At 39.3% G+C, this 17,644-nt stretch overlaps 1 protein-coding gene across 7 annotated transcripts in view; it reads right to left on the minus strand.

The window, feature by feature from the left end:
- Positions 1 to 17,644, minus strand: part of Ano4 (anoctamin 4) — a 374,740-nt gene that overhangs the window by 101,607 nt on the left and 255,489 nt on the right. For all 7 annotated transcript variants that reach the window (XM_021174227.2, XM_029482964.1, XM_029482962.1 and 4 more), the window contains one exon: positions 9,384 to 9,515. In XM_021174227.2, coding sequence (XP_021029886.1) covers positions 9,384 to 9,515 — 132 coding nt within the window. The remainder of the gene's footprint in view (positions 1 to 9,383; positions 9,516 to 17,644) is intronic.

Genomic DNA, 17,644 nt, shown 5'->3' on the forward strand with positions numbered 1-17,644 from the left:
CAGTCTCTCTCTCTCTCTCTCTCTCTCTCTCTCTCTCTCTCTCTCTCTCTCTCACACACACACACACACACACACACACACACACACACACACACCATGAACCTTAGGGTCAGTTGTGGCTTCAATTCCTACAGTTATTATTTGTGTGACCTCAGTGTTTCTTTTGTGATACTGAATCTGCTCCACTCCCCACATTAACATCTATCTTGTAAATCACCGTGCTCCCTCTTCCTGAGTAGAATACCAATGTTATAGGAAGCTATGAGAAGAAATTCTCAAGGGACAAATGTGTTTTCTCTTTCACTTCTAAGTCAGAAACCACATGAGCAGCATCTCGCTCACCCTTCCTTCTTGCTAATCTAATAGAACACAGACAATCTAAAGGTGGTTGCTGGATTCTATTATTGTTTGTCTCTTTATCTAGCTACATGTGGAGACAGTCTCCTTCTGTAGCCCAGGCTGATATCAAACTCACACTATTCTTTCCTCACTCTTCTTCCCAGGTCCTGGAATTACAGGTAAGAGCCAGCAGGACTAGTCATTCCTAATGCTGAATTCTGAACTATCCTGATTGAAAGTCTAATTTCTACCTTAGAGAACTTTTCTCTCTTCTGTTTAAGTTCCTTTTTCCTAAATTACACTAGGAGGTAAAAAACAGAAAAAATTATCTATGACATCATCTGAACCCTAAAAGGGGTCACAGACTAAGGCATTATATAAGTGTGACAAGGCAGCAGTAATTAACTTGGGACATTCTATGAATATTCTGATCCCCAGTGCATTGCTTTTTCTCATGACAGTCACATGTGCTGTGACTTGTAATCCTCTTTCCTAAAGGGAGAGTGCAATTCCTTGCCTCATTTATACCATCCTTGGCCATAACACTTGTTTTGCCTTATGGACCATGAGTTGAAGTGACACCATGATATTGCTCTTTGCCACGAAAATGCATGTCTGAGGTGCAGATTGCTTCTTCAGTCAGGCATTGTAATAAAAATGACATTTGAAGCAAGCCACACCTGAGTCTCAGCTAATCCATTATGTGAGGAAGAAACAATAATTGGGAGAGCCCACTGAGGTTAGAATCTTATCATTTCCTGCAGCAGAACCTAGTGGAACCTGACCGAGTCAACCTTTAACCCAGAGAAGATATTCCTATGACTTACAGCCTAAAAAGGATGGATCCCCCTCCCCGCCCCCTGGTGGAAAAGCCATATCAATCAATAAAATGAAGAAGGAGAAAAATGAATGAGACTTGTGGGTCAGGAGGAACAATAAAGGAAGAAGGAAGGCTGAAGGCTGGAAGAAAGAAGGTTGGCATAGAAGGGTATTCGTGTCAGAGATAAGGAAAAGACATGCCCAAAGAAGGGAGGGCATGAAGGAGGGAAAGGGATTATAAATGGTTCTTAAGAAAAGCTGTAGAGCATTTTGAATGTATTTCACACAGCCTCTGGCCAGTGGGTGCTTTCTGTCACAGATGGGTGGTATACAGGACAATATGAATCTGACAGGTCAGATGCTCTGTGCTAAACTGTTATCTTTATCAAAGTTTTGTAAGATTTTGTATAATAAAAGGTCAAAAAATTTAAAATATAATACAAATTAAATAAACTATTTAAAAATAGAAATAGCTGCCTTGGAAGGACAGCTATCCTTCCAAGGTTGTCCTTTATATCTCTTGAGAAATGCAGATAAAACACTGGAACATCTTTGTAATTACTCTGGATGCTGCATTGTACTTTGTCCACTCTCCAGACACAGACACACATAATTGTGGTCCAATATAATCAGATTCATAATAATCATTTACAAATGCCAATGAGCTCAGAAGGCTAATAGCATGTGCATGAGACATAAGACATTTCATAAAGAAGATGACACATGAAGTCTTTGCTGAAGAGAAAATATTGCATCAGAAAGAAGAGAGTACCTTACAGGAAGGATCAATATCCAGTGAATATTTAGAAAACTTCTATGTCTATATTGAAAAAAGTGTATACCATTGAAAATTGAGGGAAGAGAGTAAGAAACTGAAAAAGCAACTTTCTATGTCATGTTAAGAACTTTGAGCTTCATTCTGAAGTCCCAGGAAAGGCATTGAAAGATGTTAAACAAGAAAGCAATACTTCATCATGGGTATCACTTAGTACTTGGTATGGTAGTATATGGCCAAAGCGACCAGGCATGTTTATTACAATCTTGCCCTCACTGATCTGAGAATCTGGGAGGAAGGAGGTTGCCTCCTAAATGTGCAAAGGTGTTGCATGCATCAGTGGCTATTGTTTTGTAAATGATCTGTGACATAAGCATAGTAGGCAAATGTATCTGTGAGGACAACCAGGAGAGCAAGAGAGATGAGGAGCAACATGGCTACTAGAATACAAATATACCCTAACTATAAACTTTTAATCCCACACAATTGAAAGTAAAGTTAGTGTGTAGAAAGAAGCACCTATGTTTGAAAGTAATATCTAATTGAGGAGCAGACAAAGTGATGAACAAGAGAAAGATTTGATAGTTTTTTTCACATTTATTTATTTATTAGCTATTTTCTTTATATACATTTCAAATGCTATCCTGAAAGTTCTCTATGCCCTCCTTCCACCCTGCTCCCCTACCTACCCACTCCTGCTTCTTGGCCCTGACATTTCCCTGTATTGGGGCATATAAAGTTTGCAACACCAAGGGGCTTCTCTTCCCAGTGATGGCCGACTAGGCCATCTTCTGCTACATATGTAGCTAGAGACATGAGCTGTGATAGGATGCTGAAGGGTTTCTGTGCACAATAGATGGTTTCAAGCAGGGGTAAAGGAGAGGAAGGACTCAACTCTATTTAAGTAGCAAGCCACTGAGAGTTTTACCATGCTCCCGTGAGTATGTAGATAAAACTAAGTGGATGAGTTTTTGTTTGGTTGGTTTTTTGTTTTGTTTTGTTTTGTTTTGTTTTGTTTTGTTTTGTTTTGGGGGGGGCTGTGTGTAAATGTGATCGGGGTGTATTGTGTGAAATCCTCAAGGAGCTAATTAAAATGTCATGTTAGAAAAAATAGACTCATAAAACACAAAAACAGAAGGTTTCTCAAACATTAAGATAATTCACCTATCTTCAGAACCCCCAGCTGCCCAAAGCTTTGCTTTTCCTATATGATTAGATGATATCTTTGATCCTTAAACTTAAGTTTATGTCTTTAGGCCCCACTTGAAAGGAATCACATGATTTTCAGAAGCACAAGCCTTAGGCCTTATAGCTTGTTTCACTGTCGTGTCAGCTTAAAACTTTCAAGAGCACAACGACATCCCCTGTGCCTCTGCAGAGCAACCTCAATAGCATGCATATCGAGGATCCTAATGCCAGAAAGGAATTGCAATAATACAAGTGTCCAGAGACTGCTCTGTGTCACTAGGGTACCAAAAGAACATTAATCCTACTGAAATCAATCTTGTATCTCATTGCCTAAAGGATTCTCCTAAGACTTTAGATTGATGAAAAGAAGAGAAAAACTCCAAATGCCCTGAAAGGAAAATTACAGCAGAAAGTATTTGCTCTAGCAATCAATATATTCAGATATCTATGCTGTGAAGATTTAAGAGACAACTCGCAATGTAGTACTAATACAGATGAACACATATGGAATACTGAGGACAAAGTTCATTTGAAGTGATTCTATTTAAGTTCAAGTCAGACAGTCTCCCAAGCACCCTCACCATACCCCTGGCCTATGGGTCCCACAACTGCTGCCACCAACCTTATCCTCTATCCCAAAACCTTGGAATTTTGTGGACTGGCAAATATATAGCTATGCAAGGCTGGGCAGTGGCACTCCAAATATGTTTGCATCCCGATCCCTAGAATTTGTAAATGCATCAATCTGTATGGCAAAGAGGAATTATGTTGCAGATAGAATTGAGGGCTGTTCATGGGCTGACTTGAAGGCTGAGGTTTAAGTGGGGTTTGAAAACCAATGTAATGATATTAAAAAGTGTCTGAGCCTTTTAGAGGAGGTCTTGAGAAGTAGGAGTGGAATGGTTTTTACAAGAGTATGTTGTTACAAAAGAGCAAACCTGTTCTTTCTCCACTAACTGGAGTTTTCTCTACTACCATGTGTCTACATATTACTCTACTACTAAGATATGCTTGACTGGAAGCCAACTCTAGGTCTTGGATTTCTAGAACTGTGAGCTAAATGAATATCTTTTTTTTTTTTTTCACACAGATCCCAGTCTCAGTTATCTTGTTACTACAATATAAAGCAGACTAAGACAGGGATATTTTTCTGAATTTTCCAAGTGGGCCTAATGTAATCACAGAGATACCTAGAAATGGAAAAGGAGGACAAATATCAGAGAAGAAGATGTGATAACAGAATCAAGGGCAAAATGATGTAATGCTTGACGGGGAAGGGCATAAATTAGGAATGCCACAGCCTCTAGAAGTTAGTAAGTGACAAGAAATAGATCTGCTCCAGAGTATCCTGAAATACTTTGATTTTATCTCTGTGATTATGAGCTAGGTTTGGCCATTACCCACATTTTAAATCAGGAGAAAAATGGAGGTAAAGAATTCCTGAAGACTTATTCAAATATCATTGATTCCAGGGTTTGGATCCTGTGAAGCTAGGCTCTCTGGCCCAGTTCCTGTCCTCTTGCTCCTATGTAGGAATTGCATATCATAGATATACCAAATTAGCACTGATCTCATTGGTTGAAATGAGAAAATAGATCGCTGTAGTCTTTGAAGGTGACAGTTCAACATGAATATCCAACAATTTGTGTGGTGAATAGTTCTTTGTGGAGATTTTAGTCTTGTGCATTGTACTAGTTTATAATTTGTACCTGATTGCTCCTAACTCTAAGAGGATACAAACTAAAGAAATGTATCAATGCTGGTAATGGTAAACATAAGGAAAAATGGGGAAATATTCCTATCTACACCTAGCATACTCTTTAAAGGGCAATTCAAAAATAGATCCATTTCCTGAAAAACTCCTTGCATGTACATTATAAAAAGTAACAGGACTCTCATCTCCTTTTTCAAATCTAGTACCCACAGAAAACCTTTATTATAGGTATTGACCTTACAAAGCAATTGTCTCAAGGATGTTTCTGCTAATGCCATTTTCAGAATAAAGGGCAGCGGGCTACTTAAGCAGAGCAACATCCCCAGGAAAGAGGTGAAGAGGAATAAATTAATGCTTAAATGGACTTTTCTACCACAGTCAAACCAGATTCCTATGGTTTCTAAAAATAGGTTTCTGAAAGAGGATAGAACAACTATATCCGATCTTAAGAATGACTGACAGAAAGGAAAGGGGTCAGGGTGGCTTCTCTAGGAAGAAACATAGATGCTGAGCTCTGAAACTTGGAACAATTCACAACCATGTTATATATTAAGAATCTAAAGAAACCTGAGAGTCAAATGGTGGTTACCAAAGCCTGAGAGAGTAACGGGAAAGAGGGATTGGAGAGGACGGTGAACAAGCACAAGCTGTTTCTGCACACTCTGCTGTTCACAGTGGGATGAGTATAGTTAGAAATAATCCACAGGCTGACTCACAAGAGCTATGAAAGAGGCTATTGGATGTACTTATCAATTTATCATATGAGTTTACAGTGAATATGATATTGACTGTCAACAACTGAATAAGCATAGGTGCCATTTGCTGACACAGGGGATGATAGAGGCAGTCCATGTGGAGAAGAGACTTGAACCTGGCTTGAGGTGAGTGTGCAGTCTGCTGATTCCAGAGCACCTGTCCCTCAACCACACATTCTGTTATCAGTTTTATGTATTCAGTTATTTTTCTCACTGAACAAATCACAGTAAGCATTTACTATGGGACTTGAAAATGGTGGGACTGGCAGTTTGAGAGAAAGCAATGAAAACATACCATACTAACCAAGGAAAAGAAAGAGGTCACCAAGACATGGAAGATTGCAGCATACTCAGAATCAACAGTAGATCCCATAGAAAGTTTTCTGGGAGAAATGCCTTTGGTAGATCGTGAAAGATCTAAGAGAAAGGTTACTCCAGGTAGAAGGAAGAACAAGTGTAGGAGGGAACAGAAAAGTAGAAGGTGACTTAAGGAGGTCAGAGCTCAGCACGGCTAAAGCACGTGTATAGGAGACAGATGAGGGAATTATTGAAAGGGTGCTTGATTTTCAAGACACTTTCCTATTTTGATCATGAGTCATTAAACTTCCAGTTGTACTTTATATGCCACATTCATGATCACAATTCCCATCATTCTATTTGACTCCAGCATGAACACAATGAGAAAGTTCTGCAAAGTCAACATATCACGTGAGTTCTTGGTATGCATGGGGAAAACTGGGATCATGCAACAGCTCCCAGAACTCATTAAACAGCTATTTCTGATTAAATTAAGCTCATTAATATCATCCTCAAAACATCTTTAGGGAGTTTTGTTCTCTAATTATACCGGTAAGTGTTTCCAAGTTGGCAGCCAACATTCTTCACATCTCACTTTTACATACCCATCCAAGGGATGTTACCCATGTGGCACAACGATTTTTAAACAAAAAGAAATTCTCATCACCCATAATACTCCAGGACCATGTTTAATTTTTTTATGTTCCATTGGCATGATAATAAATGCTTCTGTTCTCTTGGTTCTCCTGAACTCTGCTCCTTATGTTTATTTCAGCTGCCTCTCTCCTTTTTTTCTTCAGTTGTCCTCCTTCAAGTCTCATCTTCAGCAAGTTGGTCCCCATTTTTAAACATCAATGCTGGACCCTCTGTGTAACCTATAATCATATTCTCATAAATACTTACAGAAACCTACTTGTGGTTTCCCAAACACTCCACTATGTTTAATGACTGTGCTCTTTCCTATATGACCCTCTCATCTTCTTAGAATATATTTTCTTTTTTACCTAGATGGTCTAGTGAATCATTTTCTTTGTAGTCAACTTCCATCACTTGCCAATATCTTTCCAAATCTGGAGCAGTGTCATTCCCTTTTAAGATGTACCTACTGGGCTAGTTGCAATTGTTTAACCCAGAGTATATATTACCAGGCTACAGTCAAGACTGTGTTATTTGGTATATACTCAGATAATGACTAGAAAGGTGAAGACATTAAATTAGTGACTGCTGTACTAATATTCATCCACTGACTTGATTTACAAATGTGTCAAAGGCTTCTCAAATATGTGAGACTATGGAGTACTACTATCATCATATACTCTCATACTTTAATTGTTACATATTTAAAAATACTTACTGTACTGGGCTGGTTTTGTGTGTCTACTTGACACAGGCTAGAGTTATCCCAGAGAAAGGAGCTTCAGTTGGGGAAGTGTCTCCATGAGATCCAGCTGTGGGGAATTTTCTCAATTAATGATCAAGGGGGAAGGGCCCCTTGTGGGTGGGACCATCACTGGACTGGTAGTCTTGGGTACTATAAGAGAACAGGCTGAGAAACCAGTGGAGGCAAGCCAGTTAAGAACATCCCTCCATTGCCTCTGCATCAGCTCCTGCTTCCTGACCTGCTTGAGTTCCAGTCCTGCATCCTTTGGTGATCAACAGCAACGTGGAAAGTGTAAGCTGAACAAACCCTTTCCTCCTCAACTGCTTCTTGGTCATGATGTTTGTGCAGGAATAGAAACCCTGACTAAGACACTTACCAACATATTATTCTCAAGTATGATCTCTAGTAATACTGATTTGTATCTAGATGCTTCTAAGTTTTCGAGACTTGGTGAATAGCATTATCCAACACAAGGATATAAGGAACATGCAGGTGAGAAGACTTGGTAGCATACTTTCCATTCCCTTAAAGTAACCTAAAACTTCCATAGTCCATATAGTTCACTAATTACCCCATCCATCCATCCATCCATCCATCCATCCATCCATCCATCCATCCATCCATCCATCCATCCACTTATTCACTCTATCCTTCCATCTACACATCTATCCATCTATTCACTCATCTATCCATGCTTGTACCCATTATCCCAAAACTTTGAGCTCCTTCTACACTGTGCCATGCATGCTTTCAGTCAGCTAAGAAGCAAAGGCAAAATGTGGCAGCAAAGCAGTCTCCACTCATGAAGGATTAAAACAACAATTACTAGTCTAAAAGACCTTCCAGGATTTAAAATAAAGCAAAAACATGCCAGCTTTCATCTCCTTGAAAAAATTACCAGAGATCTTGATCTCTGGATTAATATTGAGTACCATCTGATCACTGATTTCCATGGAGGCTTTGGGGCTATGATCTTCATGTTTTATATGTTCAAGTAATGAGGCTGGGTTGGTATCAATCAGACCTGTGGGGATGCAGGGCTTGCCTGTTTCACAGGCTTTCCCATGGCTTCCATTGTATTGCATTGATCTTTCCCAGCAAGACACATTTTGATGCAGACCATCTATCTATGCTTTGTTTTTCTTCTCTCCTTTGCTCCCGCAGTTTAATTGATTTTTCTGTTGCTAAACATGCATTCACTGTGCAGTCCCTGCACCTCTTGACAACTGTCATTTGGTTTACATTTTTTTAAAGTAATCAAAATTGGCAATCCATTTTTTAAAAAGAATTTGTCAGCCCTTTCTGTCTCTCAGGTAAGTCATATTTACTGAAGCCGTCACTACATTGGGCACAGGGAAAGCCAGAAAATCCAGAGTCTGTCTGAATGTAGGCTGGGCTGACCTGACTAATGTTTTCTTTGGGAGTCCTGGGAGTCCACTTCCTGTTGTTTATAACCTTTGGTATGCTTTCCTCTGCCTTCACCTACCCTGCCTTCCATCATCTACCCCTTCCCCAAGGAATCTTAGGAAGTTCAGAGTAATTCTTGATCACCATTGCAATTCTTTCCTGGCGGTTACTCAGCCAACTTTTTCTTCCTGCCCATGTGACCACAGTGACAAATTACTGTTGCAAGACTGATAGATGAGCTGGCAAGTAGGCTGCCAGGTAACATAGCTCTTCCTGTGATAACTTGGTGAAATACTGAACAAGAAGAGAACTCAGCAGCAAACTGTGATAAAAGCAAGCAAACAAGCGAAACCTTTATTCAGCATGGAAGGTGTGCTCCACTTCCTCTGTCTGGGCTCTGAGCACTGGGAACTGACAGATCCACAAGACAGAAAGATCCTGGGTCTCTGAATGGCCGTGGAAAGGATTTTTTTTTTTTTTTTTTTTTACCAAACATGGATATAAAATCAAAACAAAAAACATTGGGTCACTTTAAGCCACCTGAGATGGTAGGATTGTTGTTACAGTCTTCTTTAATTGATATATAAAAAAAGGACAGGGACAAAAGATTCAAGAGGAATGGCCTCTACATTGTCCCTCCCACAGGGCAAAGGCTCTATCATGCTGTACATCCTTAGTAAGATGCTGGCTTTCCCACAGAACACTCACTGATGGATCCTTTGTTGGCTGAAAGGGGCAGTGTAGCAGTCATTCTCTTCCAGGTCTGGCAGTGTCTCCTTGTCCAGCCTCATTGGCTTCTTAGGTAACCATCTCCGGAACCTGCTTATTTGTTTATCGATCCTGTGGCACATGGAAGGCAAGATCAAAGGATATATCAAGTCAGCATCACTCTGAAACACGGGAGCCATAAAGATGACTCCATATCCTCCACAGATTCTCACTACTCTCACTCAGAACAGCCTGTTTTTCAGATGGAGAGAAGAGAGTCGGGAACCTGATCATTCGTTCAGGTTCACTAAGTGGCCCCAGCATTGCTATCTTGGAACAGATTTGAGTTACATATTCATTTACTCATTCATGAATGATCAAATGGTTACAACCCTGGAAGGCTCAGCAAAGGAAGTAGAGAGCCCTTTACACATAAACACAGAATAATACATTTTGTAGAGGTTAGCTATTCATCTTGTGTCTAGAAAATGTGAGCCCAGAGAAGCATCTTATCTGTTCCTAACTTGGGGCTGGGGCAACGGGACATTGTGACTGTTCAGAGAACCTGCTGTCATGGATTCTACTCCCTGCCTGTCACACATTCCCTTACTAGATAGTAGACACATAGCTGGCGCCATCGCTTTCACTGTGCTTTTCAAATGACTTCCATGGTTCTCCAGGCCCTGGGGTATCAGGACACAGGTGCCACTCTGGCTACCATGCACAACTTTTGTGTTGTACTGTGGTTTATAAAAGACGCTTTCCATATTGGTATTATCCTCAGTCCTTCTGACTACTGAGCACATGTAGCTTCTAACAGTCCAGTTTATAGAAATAGCTCAGTCCTGTTCACAGTGAACAACTAGAGGGCGCAGAATCACACCAGACTTCAAAATGTATATGCTGTCTCAAGTAGCTACACTGCAGAGTATTTTCTCTGAGTGAGCGAGTACATATACCAAACAGCATCATGTGAGGTATGATGCATAGCTGCTGTTTGTGCTTTACACATACAGAAGGGACCCAAAGAGTAATTATTCAGCCCAAATTAGCCAGACTAGACTCTAGGTTTTAGGGATTGATGTGTTTGCTGATAAAAGGGGATTACATGGGAGGGATACAGAAGAAACTAAATTCCCTAAAGAAGGAAATACCTTAGTGATTTCTGTACCTGTTAACTGAAGAGTTCAGGCAGGACTTATCTTTCCAATTAAAATATTTGTGTAACAATGTGTAACTTTTACTGAACTTGATGGTTAATGTAGGTGATGTTGACTGAGCCAAAGGATGTCCAGATCGCTGGTCAAACACGACTTTAGGTATGTTTCTGAGCCTGATTTCAGAACAGCCCAGGGTAGACTGTGCCAACACTTTGGCCATGACTGGTATAGATCATCAAAAATGTTGATATCCTGATGCAGAAGGTAAAAGATGGATAATTTTGTTCTCTTTGAGCTGGTATTTATCTCTGCCTCTAACACTGGTGATCCATAGCCTTTATACTTGGACTAGGACTATGAAATTTCCTAGGCTATTGCTTGTAGACTGCAGGCTATAGGACTTTTTAGCCTCTGCAATCTTGTGGAGCTCTGTAAGTCTGAAAGCCAGAGATCTAGCAGTGCTGATATCTAAAGGCAGGAGGCCATCTCAAGCAGAGAGCAAATTTGTTATTTGTTATTTTTCAATATTTTGATTTTATTTAAGTTAGGTCCTCAATGGATTAGATGATGCCCAACTACTTTGGTCCAACTTACTTTAAAACTAAATATTATTTAAAAATTTTATATGTATAGGTGTTTTCCCATTTCTGGGTTCCACATGCATGTAGTGTCTGTGGGTTGGATCCGGAGTTGCAGCTGGTGGTGAGCTGCTGTGTGGACACTGGAAATTGAACCCAGGTCTTCTTGAATAGCATCCAGTGCTCTTAACTGCTAAATCATCTCTCCAGCCTCAGTGGCCAATGCCTTACTCAGCCTACTGCTTCAGATGCCCATCTGGAGACCCTCATAGATACATTGCTCAGTAAGACCTTTTCCAGGTATGTGGAGATTCTTTAGCTCAATGAAAGCAGTGCCCCCCCCACACTGCTATAGCTTCTGTTACTATTTCCTCTATTCTCAGCATAATCCAGCCTTGTCATGCCAAGTTGGTCCAGCGATAGCTGCACTTTTGCACAGTTGTGAAATGAATACCCAATCTGCCTTAGATCTTTCCTTTCATAAAGAACCCTATGCAGTCCTCCTTCTCATTCACAGAGAAAGAATCTGCCAAAGTTTGTAAAGCCAAGAAAGAAGACTAGGTTAAAAGAGCCTAGGAGAGGGAAACCACTCTCATCTCTTCCATTTTTCTTTCCATTTTACAGTTTGCTTAAAGATATCTAAAGACATGAATAGACACAACAATAATACATAAATGATATGATTTAAAGAAGCAGAATGGCACAGTGATTGAGAATTTGAACTCCAATGTTCAGATGACTAGATTCAAATTCTGCCTTTGTAAATGCTTTGCCTCAAGTATTTAATCTTTAAAATTGGTGTTATCATGACACTCAGTTCGTGTGTGTGTGTGTGTGTGTGTGTGTGTGTATTTCTTTGTTGTCTTGTATGCAGTAAGTGCTAACTACTATTATCATGTCTTACCCTTTTTAAAATAAGAATTTAAGCAAGTAGTTGAGATTTCTGGATAAGATGCAAGACTGGAAACTGCCTCCCTTATTACCCCATTTGGGAGATGGACAAGTGCAGGGAGAAACAGACATGACTCTGAAGAAAGAAAGGAAGAAAGGCAGAAAGGAAGAAAGGAAGGAAGGAAGGAAGGAAGGAAGAAAGGAAGAAGGAAAAAAGAAAGAAAGGAAGGAAGNAAGAAGGAAAAAAGAAAGAAAGGAAGGAAGGAGGGAAGGAAGGAAGGAAGGAAGGAAGGAAGGAAGGAAGGAAGGAAGGAAGGAAGGAAGGAAGAGAAAGAAAGGAAGAAAGAGCTTTAGAAGTTCACAAAGGTACTGATAAAACATCTCAAAGGTTAAAAAAAACACAAAACACCCACAAAACAAAACAAACAACAACAACAATAACAACAACAACAAAAACCCCATATAAGGTCACATTATGAAAAAACTGAGTTACACAAAGCTCAAGCCATAGAATTTCTTGCTTGGGGGAGGAGAGGCAGAAACCTCATTCAAAAGTCAGATAGATGGCTCTGGTGAGAAAAGATTGGTAGTCATACCTCCAGGACAAGTCTACAACCTTCCCAAGTCTCAAACCAAGTTGTAGATTTTGGTAAGACAGCAACCCCTCTCAGGGACGGGCCAAACCAGTAAGGGAATCCATTTTACCACTGTATATGATTTAAAGGTCAAGGGCTGGGTACTGTCTTGAGAGAGAACCCATTGTTTAAAATTGAACTACCCTGGGCTCTAAGTAATCATGGCAACCACAAGCCAGGAAGCCTAAACTTAGCCTACCACAGTCCCAAAGTCAGAGACAACCTTATTGAGAAGCTGTGAAAGTGGGGGAGATAACCTAAAAACCGAAGTTGTTGTGACAAGAAAGAGTAACACTGGAGTTGGTAGCCTTCAGCCTAAGTCACCAGATGGATTGTATCCTGAAACCACTCTAATCTCTACCTATCACTGTGTAGCCCAAGAGCTCTGAGATGCAGCCCTCCAGGTAGGTGGTTAATACCTAGAAGCCCCTGAAAGTACAAAGATAGGTCCTTTCTCTACATTAATTTCAGGGCTGTGGTTCCTCCCCACACTTGGAAAGAGCTTGGGAAACATTCCCAAGGTAGATAGAGGATTAGCTGTCCTAGGGGTGGATAGCATGAGGAGTTTGGGGAAGGTGAGGGAACTTTTCTAACTCACAGAACCCAGAGCTCCCTGTGAGCGGTAGAGACCCCTGATATGTAGAAAAAGGAAGCAATCAAAGTGGAGAGAGCTCTGGGAAATGGGAAATGTCAGACACTTGTCAAATACAGACTTGATACAGTGTCACTGCAAGAAAGACAAAAGTCCACAAGTTCAACTGACCCTGCTCTACACTGTGTGCAATAGGAAGGCTCCAAGGCTCTGTGGCCCAGGAAAAAGCCATGCTAACATTCATTTTATGTAGTTCCTTAGGGTTCACCTTCATTTTTGTTATTACTACAGTTTAGTAGTCCTGCTTTATTGTATTAAAAATATTTATGCTTTTAATTCTTCCTTATGTGGTTATCTAATTACATTTAAGCACTTTTTCACTTTTATTGAGCAATCATTTCTATTTTCCTTTCCTTTAGCTTCTTTAAGGTTAGTAATGTTTTGGTTTTATTTTGAAGGTCATGTTTTTATTTTCCATTGCCCTGCTTAAATTACCTGCTTTGCTTTCTGCTTTTCCTATTGTTTCATTCTTTTCTTCTCCCCTATAACATTCTTTGCCCCTTCCCCTCTCTTTTTTTTATCTATTTAACCTCGACTCTCCTGTATTCCTTCCTTTCCCATCTCCTTCCTTTATTGTTCTTACTTATTATTTACATATTTATCTGAAATAACTTTTAGCTTCAGAGCACATTTGACATAGCTTTTTCAAGTTCTTTTTTTCCCTATTGGTGATGTAGTAAAGAACCTTAGTCAATTTTAAATGTATCTTTGTATCTTCTACATTTGGCTCTTACAGCAGCTTGTTTATAATCTGAGTGACATTGAGGACTGAGCTCTCAAGAAGAACAGAGAAGTATGAGGGGGATTGTTCAGTATAATACATAATAATATATACATTTCTGAGAGCTTAAAAATTAAAAATTTTATTGAAAAATAGACTTTTTAATAAGAAATTTCCCCAAAACTAGGTACATTGAAACAATTATATGTACAAATTGAGACCTAGAAAGATAGGAAACATGACAAAACAAGGGACCAAGGGTCTTCTAAAATGGAAGTTCTCAGTCTGTGTGTTATGACCCTTTTGGGGTATTGAATAACCCTTTCATAGGGGTCACCTAAGGCCATCAGAAAACACAGATATTTTCATTACAATTCATAACAGTAAAATTACAGTCACAAAGTACCAACAAAAATAATTTATGGCTGGGGGTCACCACAACATGAGGCACTTTTATAAAGGGTTGCGGCATCAGGAAGCTTGAGAACTGCTACTCTAAAAGATAGAACTTCTCAACTTAGCTCATCAGCTAGGGCTTAAATCTAATACAAGGAAGAAAGAATAGAGCAAACAATAATCTAGCCAACCAGAACAACAACCAGCAACATTCCTGGAGTTGGCAAACTATCTCCATAATAACCTTAAAATCGAATACCTCAACTTCCAACAAAGAGGAGCAAATTAGCTAATTTGATAAAGAAACAAGATCCAATAATCTAATGTCTCCAGAAAAATACCTTACTGGCAACGGTATCTACAGAGTTGGCATCCATCTATTAAGCAAATGGAAACCCCAAATAATCTGCTTAGCAACTCTAATACATGATAAAGTAGACTTCAAAATTAATATATCCAGAAGAAATAGGGAAAACCATCACATAGTAATAAGGAGAAACACACACACACACACACATACAGAGAGAGAGAAGACAGAGATTCATACACATTATATATACATATACTGAAGCTTCCAATGTACTAAAATAAGCAGTAATGATCATAACAGGTCAGATAAGAACTGACACAGTAAGACAAGAATAGTGGATAATTAAGGATTATAGTCTCATCTTTTAATAGGGCCTCCAAACTGAAAAGCATCAAGAAACTTCTGACTTAAACTACATCTTAGTCCAAAGGTACTCAAAAGGTATCTTCAGCATCCTGCAACCAAAAGATACAGAATAGAAATTATTTTGACAATCCATGGAATCCTCTCTAAAATATATTTCATTCTACAAAACTATATTAAAATGAACACATATACTAGAACCAAATAATTTTTATGTACTGTAAGAGTATATAGTGAGATAAAATGAGAAACCAACAGCCAGAAAATCCCAGAAACTACTCAAATACCTGGAGACTGAGGAATGCAATCTTAATAACCAGCAAGTTACTGAAATGATCAAGAATGACATTTAAAAGTTCCTCGAGTCAAATTCAAATGATGTCCAATTTATCATATCCTTCTGAATACAGGTAAAATAGCTCTAAGAGGAAACTTGTAACTATGAACATTACTTTAAATATAATCTGAAAGGCCTGATAAATAACCTAATGATGAACCCCTCAGATTTTAGGAAAACAACAACAAACCAAGTCCCCAAATAGTAGGTAGCAAATAATCAATGAAATGGAACCCTAAATAATCATACATAGAATCAGTCAAACAAAATTTAGTCCATTAAAAGGATATATAAAATTGATAAACCCTCAGCCAAAAGAAAGATCACAGAAAACAAAATTAATAAAGTTATGGATGGAAAATTAGTGTTATAAAAGAGTCCAAAGAAGTTCAAAGAATCATCAGGAAATACTTTGAAAGCCTAAATTTGAAAATTGAAAAATCTAAAAGGAATGGATAAATTGCTAGATATACAGGAATATGACCAAAATTAAATCAAGAAGCTATAAACATATCTACATTAAGCAATGTGATTATAGCAGTATCAAAAAGACCATCCACAAAGAAAATCCAAGTTTGAGACAAATTTACCGCTAAATCCTGTAGCTTGATAAAGGAGCTATGAACAGTAGTTCTTATCCAATTGTTTCACAACAAGAAAAGAAGGCACACTATGAAGCTTACCAAATGAAGGCAGTGTTACTATGACGCTCAAACAAGGTAAGCCACAGCAAACAGGAGAACAAAACATAATGACATACGAAACTCAACAGTTTGAACTCTAACTTAAAATGTTTATATCAATTTTTACTTTGAAAATGAACTAAGATGTTTTATCATCATCATCATTTTTTTTTAAAAAGTCTGTTTTTCAATATTTCCCCATTAAAGTCGTTCACTTGTCTAAGGTCATTGATGTCTTCCTTAGCCAGACTCCCAAAGTAGGTTTCCTATAGTGAGCTGGTGGCCTTTCCCTTGGCTCTTGGTTTCATTTCATTTGATTGCCTTGTAGTTCATTCAAGGAAGAAGCCATTGCCTCAGAGGTTTTCTGTGACAGGGCTCTTACTTGTCACACCTCCAGCATGTGGTGCTAATTGGATTGCATTTTTTTTGCAGAATCTGTGTGCACTGACTATGAATTCAGTGCAGCTGAGTAACAGCTCTTGGACAGAAACAAATGAAGCTGAGGGAGAAGTCAATCGTAAATCCTCAGTGGGAACGAAAGGGCAGCTTTTGGCAACCAGCTGTGTCACCACGATCTGAATGGAATGTGATGACGGTGAAGAGCCTGCACAGTGGGTGATGAAAATGATTAATTAATTGAAAAATGAGGGGGAAAAGGAAGAATGAAGTAGAGGGGTTGGCTTGGCAGGAATGGTGATGCTCTTCTTGTTACCATTGTGTCTAAAATCATCTTCTAGAATCTGATTCTATCGGCACTGTCACTAACCTTCCTGAGTTAAGAGTTATGAAACAGGGTAATATTAATGACTGGCACCATCACTGCCAACATGATGGTCATCCTTTTGGCCTGCAGGGTGGTTAGTAAGCCCATAATTGATGATGTATGTGAAAAGGTTTGGAGACGTTTCCAGATACTTAGCAAGCACCAATGCTTTTTACAGGAGCACAAACCAGGAAAGTGGCAGGGGGCAAAAGAACTGGATTTTTAAAAACACTATAAGGCTATAAACCAAGCCCTTGGGAAACAGCAGCTGGATTAAGAGTTCAAGGCCAGCCCGGGCTACCTGAGATTGTATCTTATAAAACAAGAACAAAAAAATAAGCAAAGCAAAACACTACAATGGAAGGAAAACATTAAAACATTTTTTTCAAATAAAAAGACACTTGTTGGGCATAGGGATGTTGGGCTGGACCACTGTGCAGATGCAAAATGAAGCCTGGACTATCCAGGTTCCAGAAGACCTATTCCGTGAGCTACGCTGTTCACAGTAATAGACACCAGCAGTCAAACAAAGCCAGTAGCCCCCATGATTTCTCCTGCTTGGCAGAACTGCTCCCAAAGGTGTTCTCCCTTTAGTGCCACCAATTTGTAAATTAGGCTCTGTGATACAAGAGCTTTCGAAGAAAGAAGCAGGGGTTGTAGGACTTACAGAAGAACATTCCGGATGAGTCAGATGGGATCAAATTAACAACATGAGAAGTTAAGAGGCCAGAGGACCATCTCTAGGTGGAGGCAAGAGAGACATCACAGAAGG

This window comes from Mus caroli, chromosome 10, assembly GCF_900094665.2.
Source record: "Mus caroli chromosome 10, CAROLI_EIJ_v1.1, whole genome shotgun sequence".
NCBI classification, from domain to species: domain Eukaryota; kingdom Metazoa; phylum Chordata; class Mammalia; order Rodentia; family Muridae; genus Mus; species Mus caroli.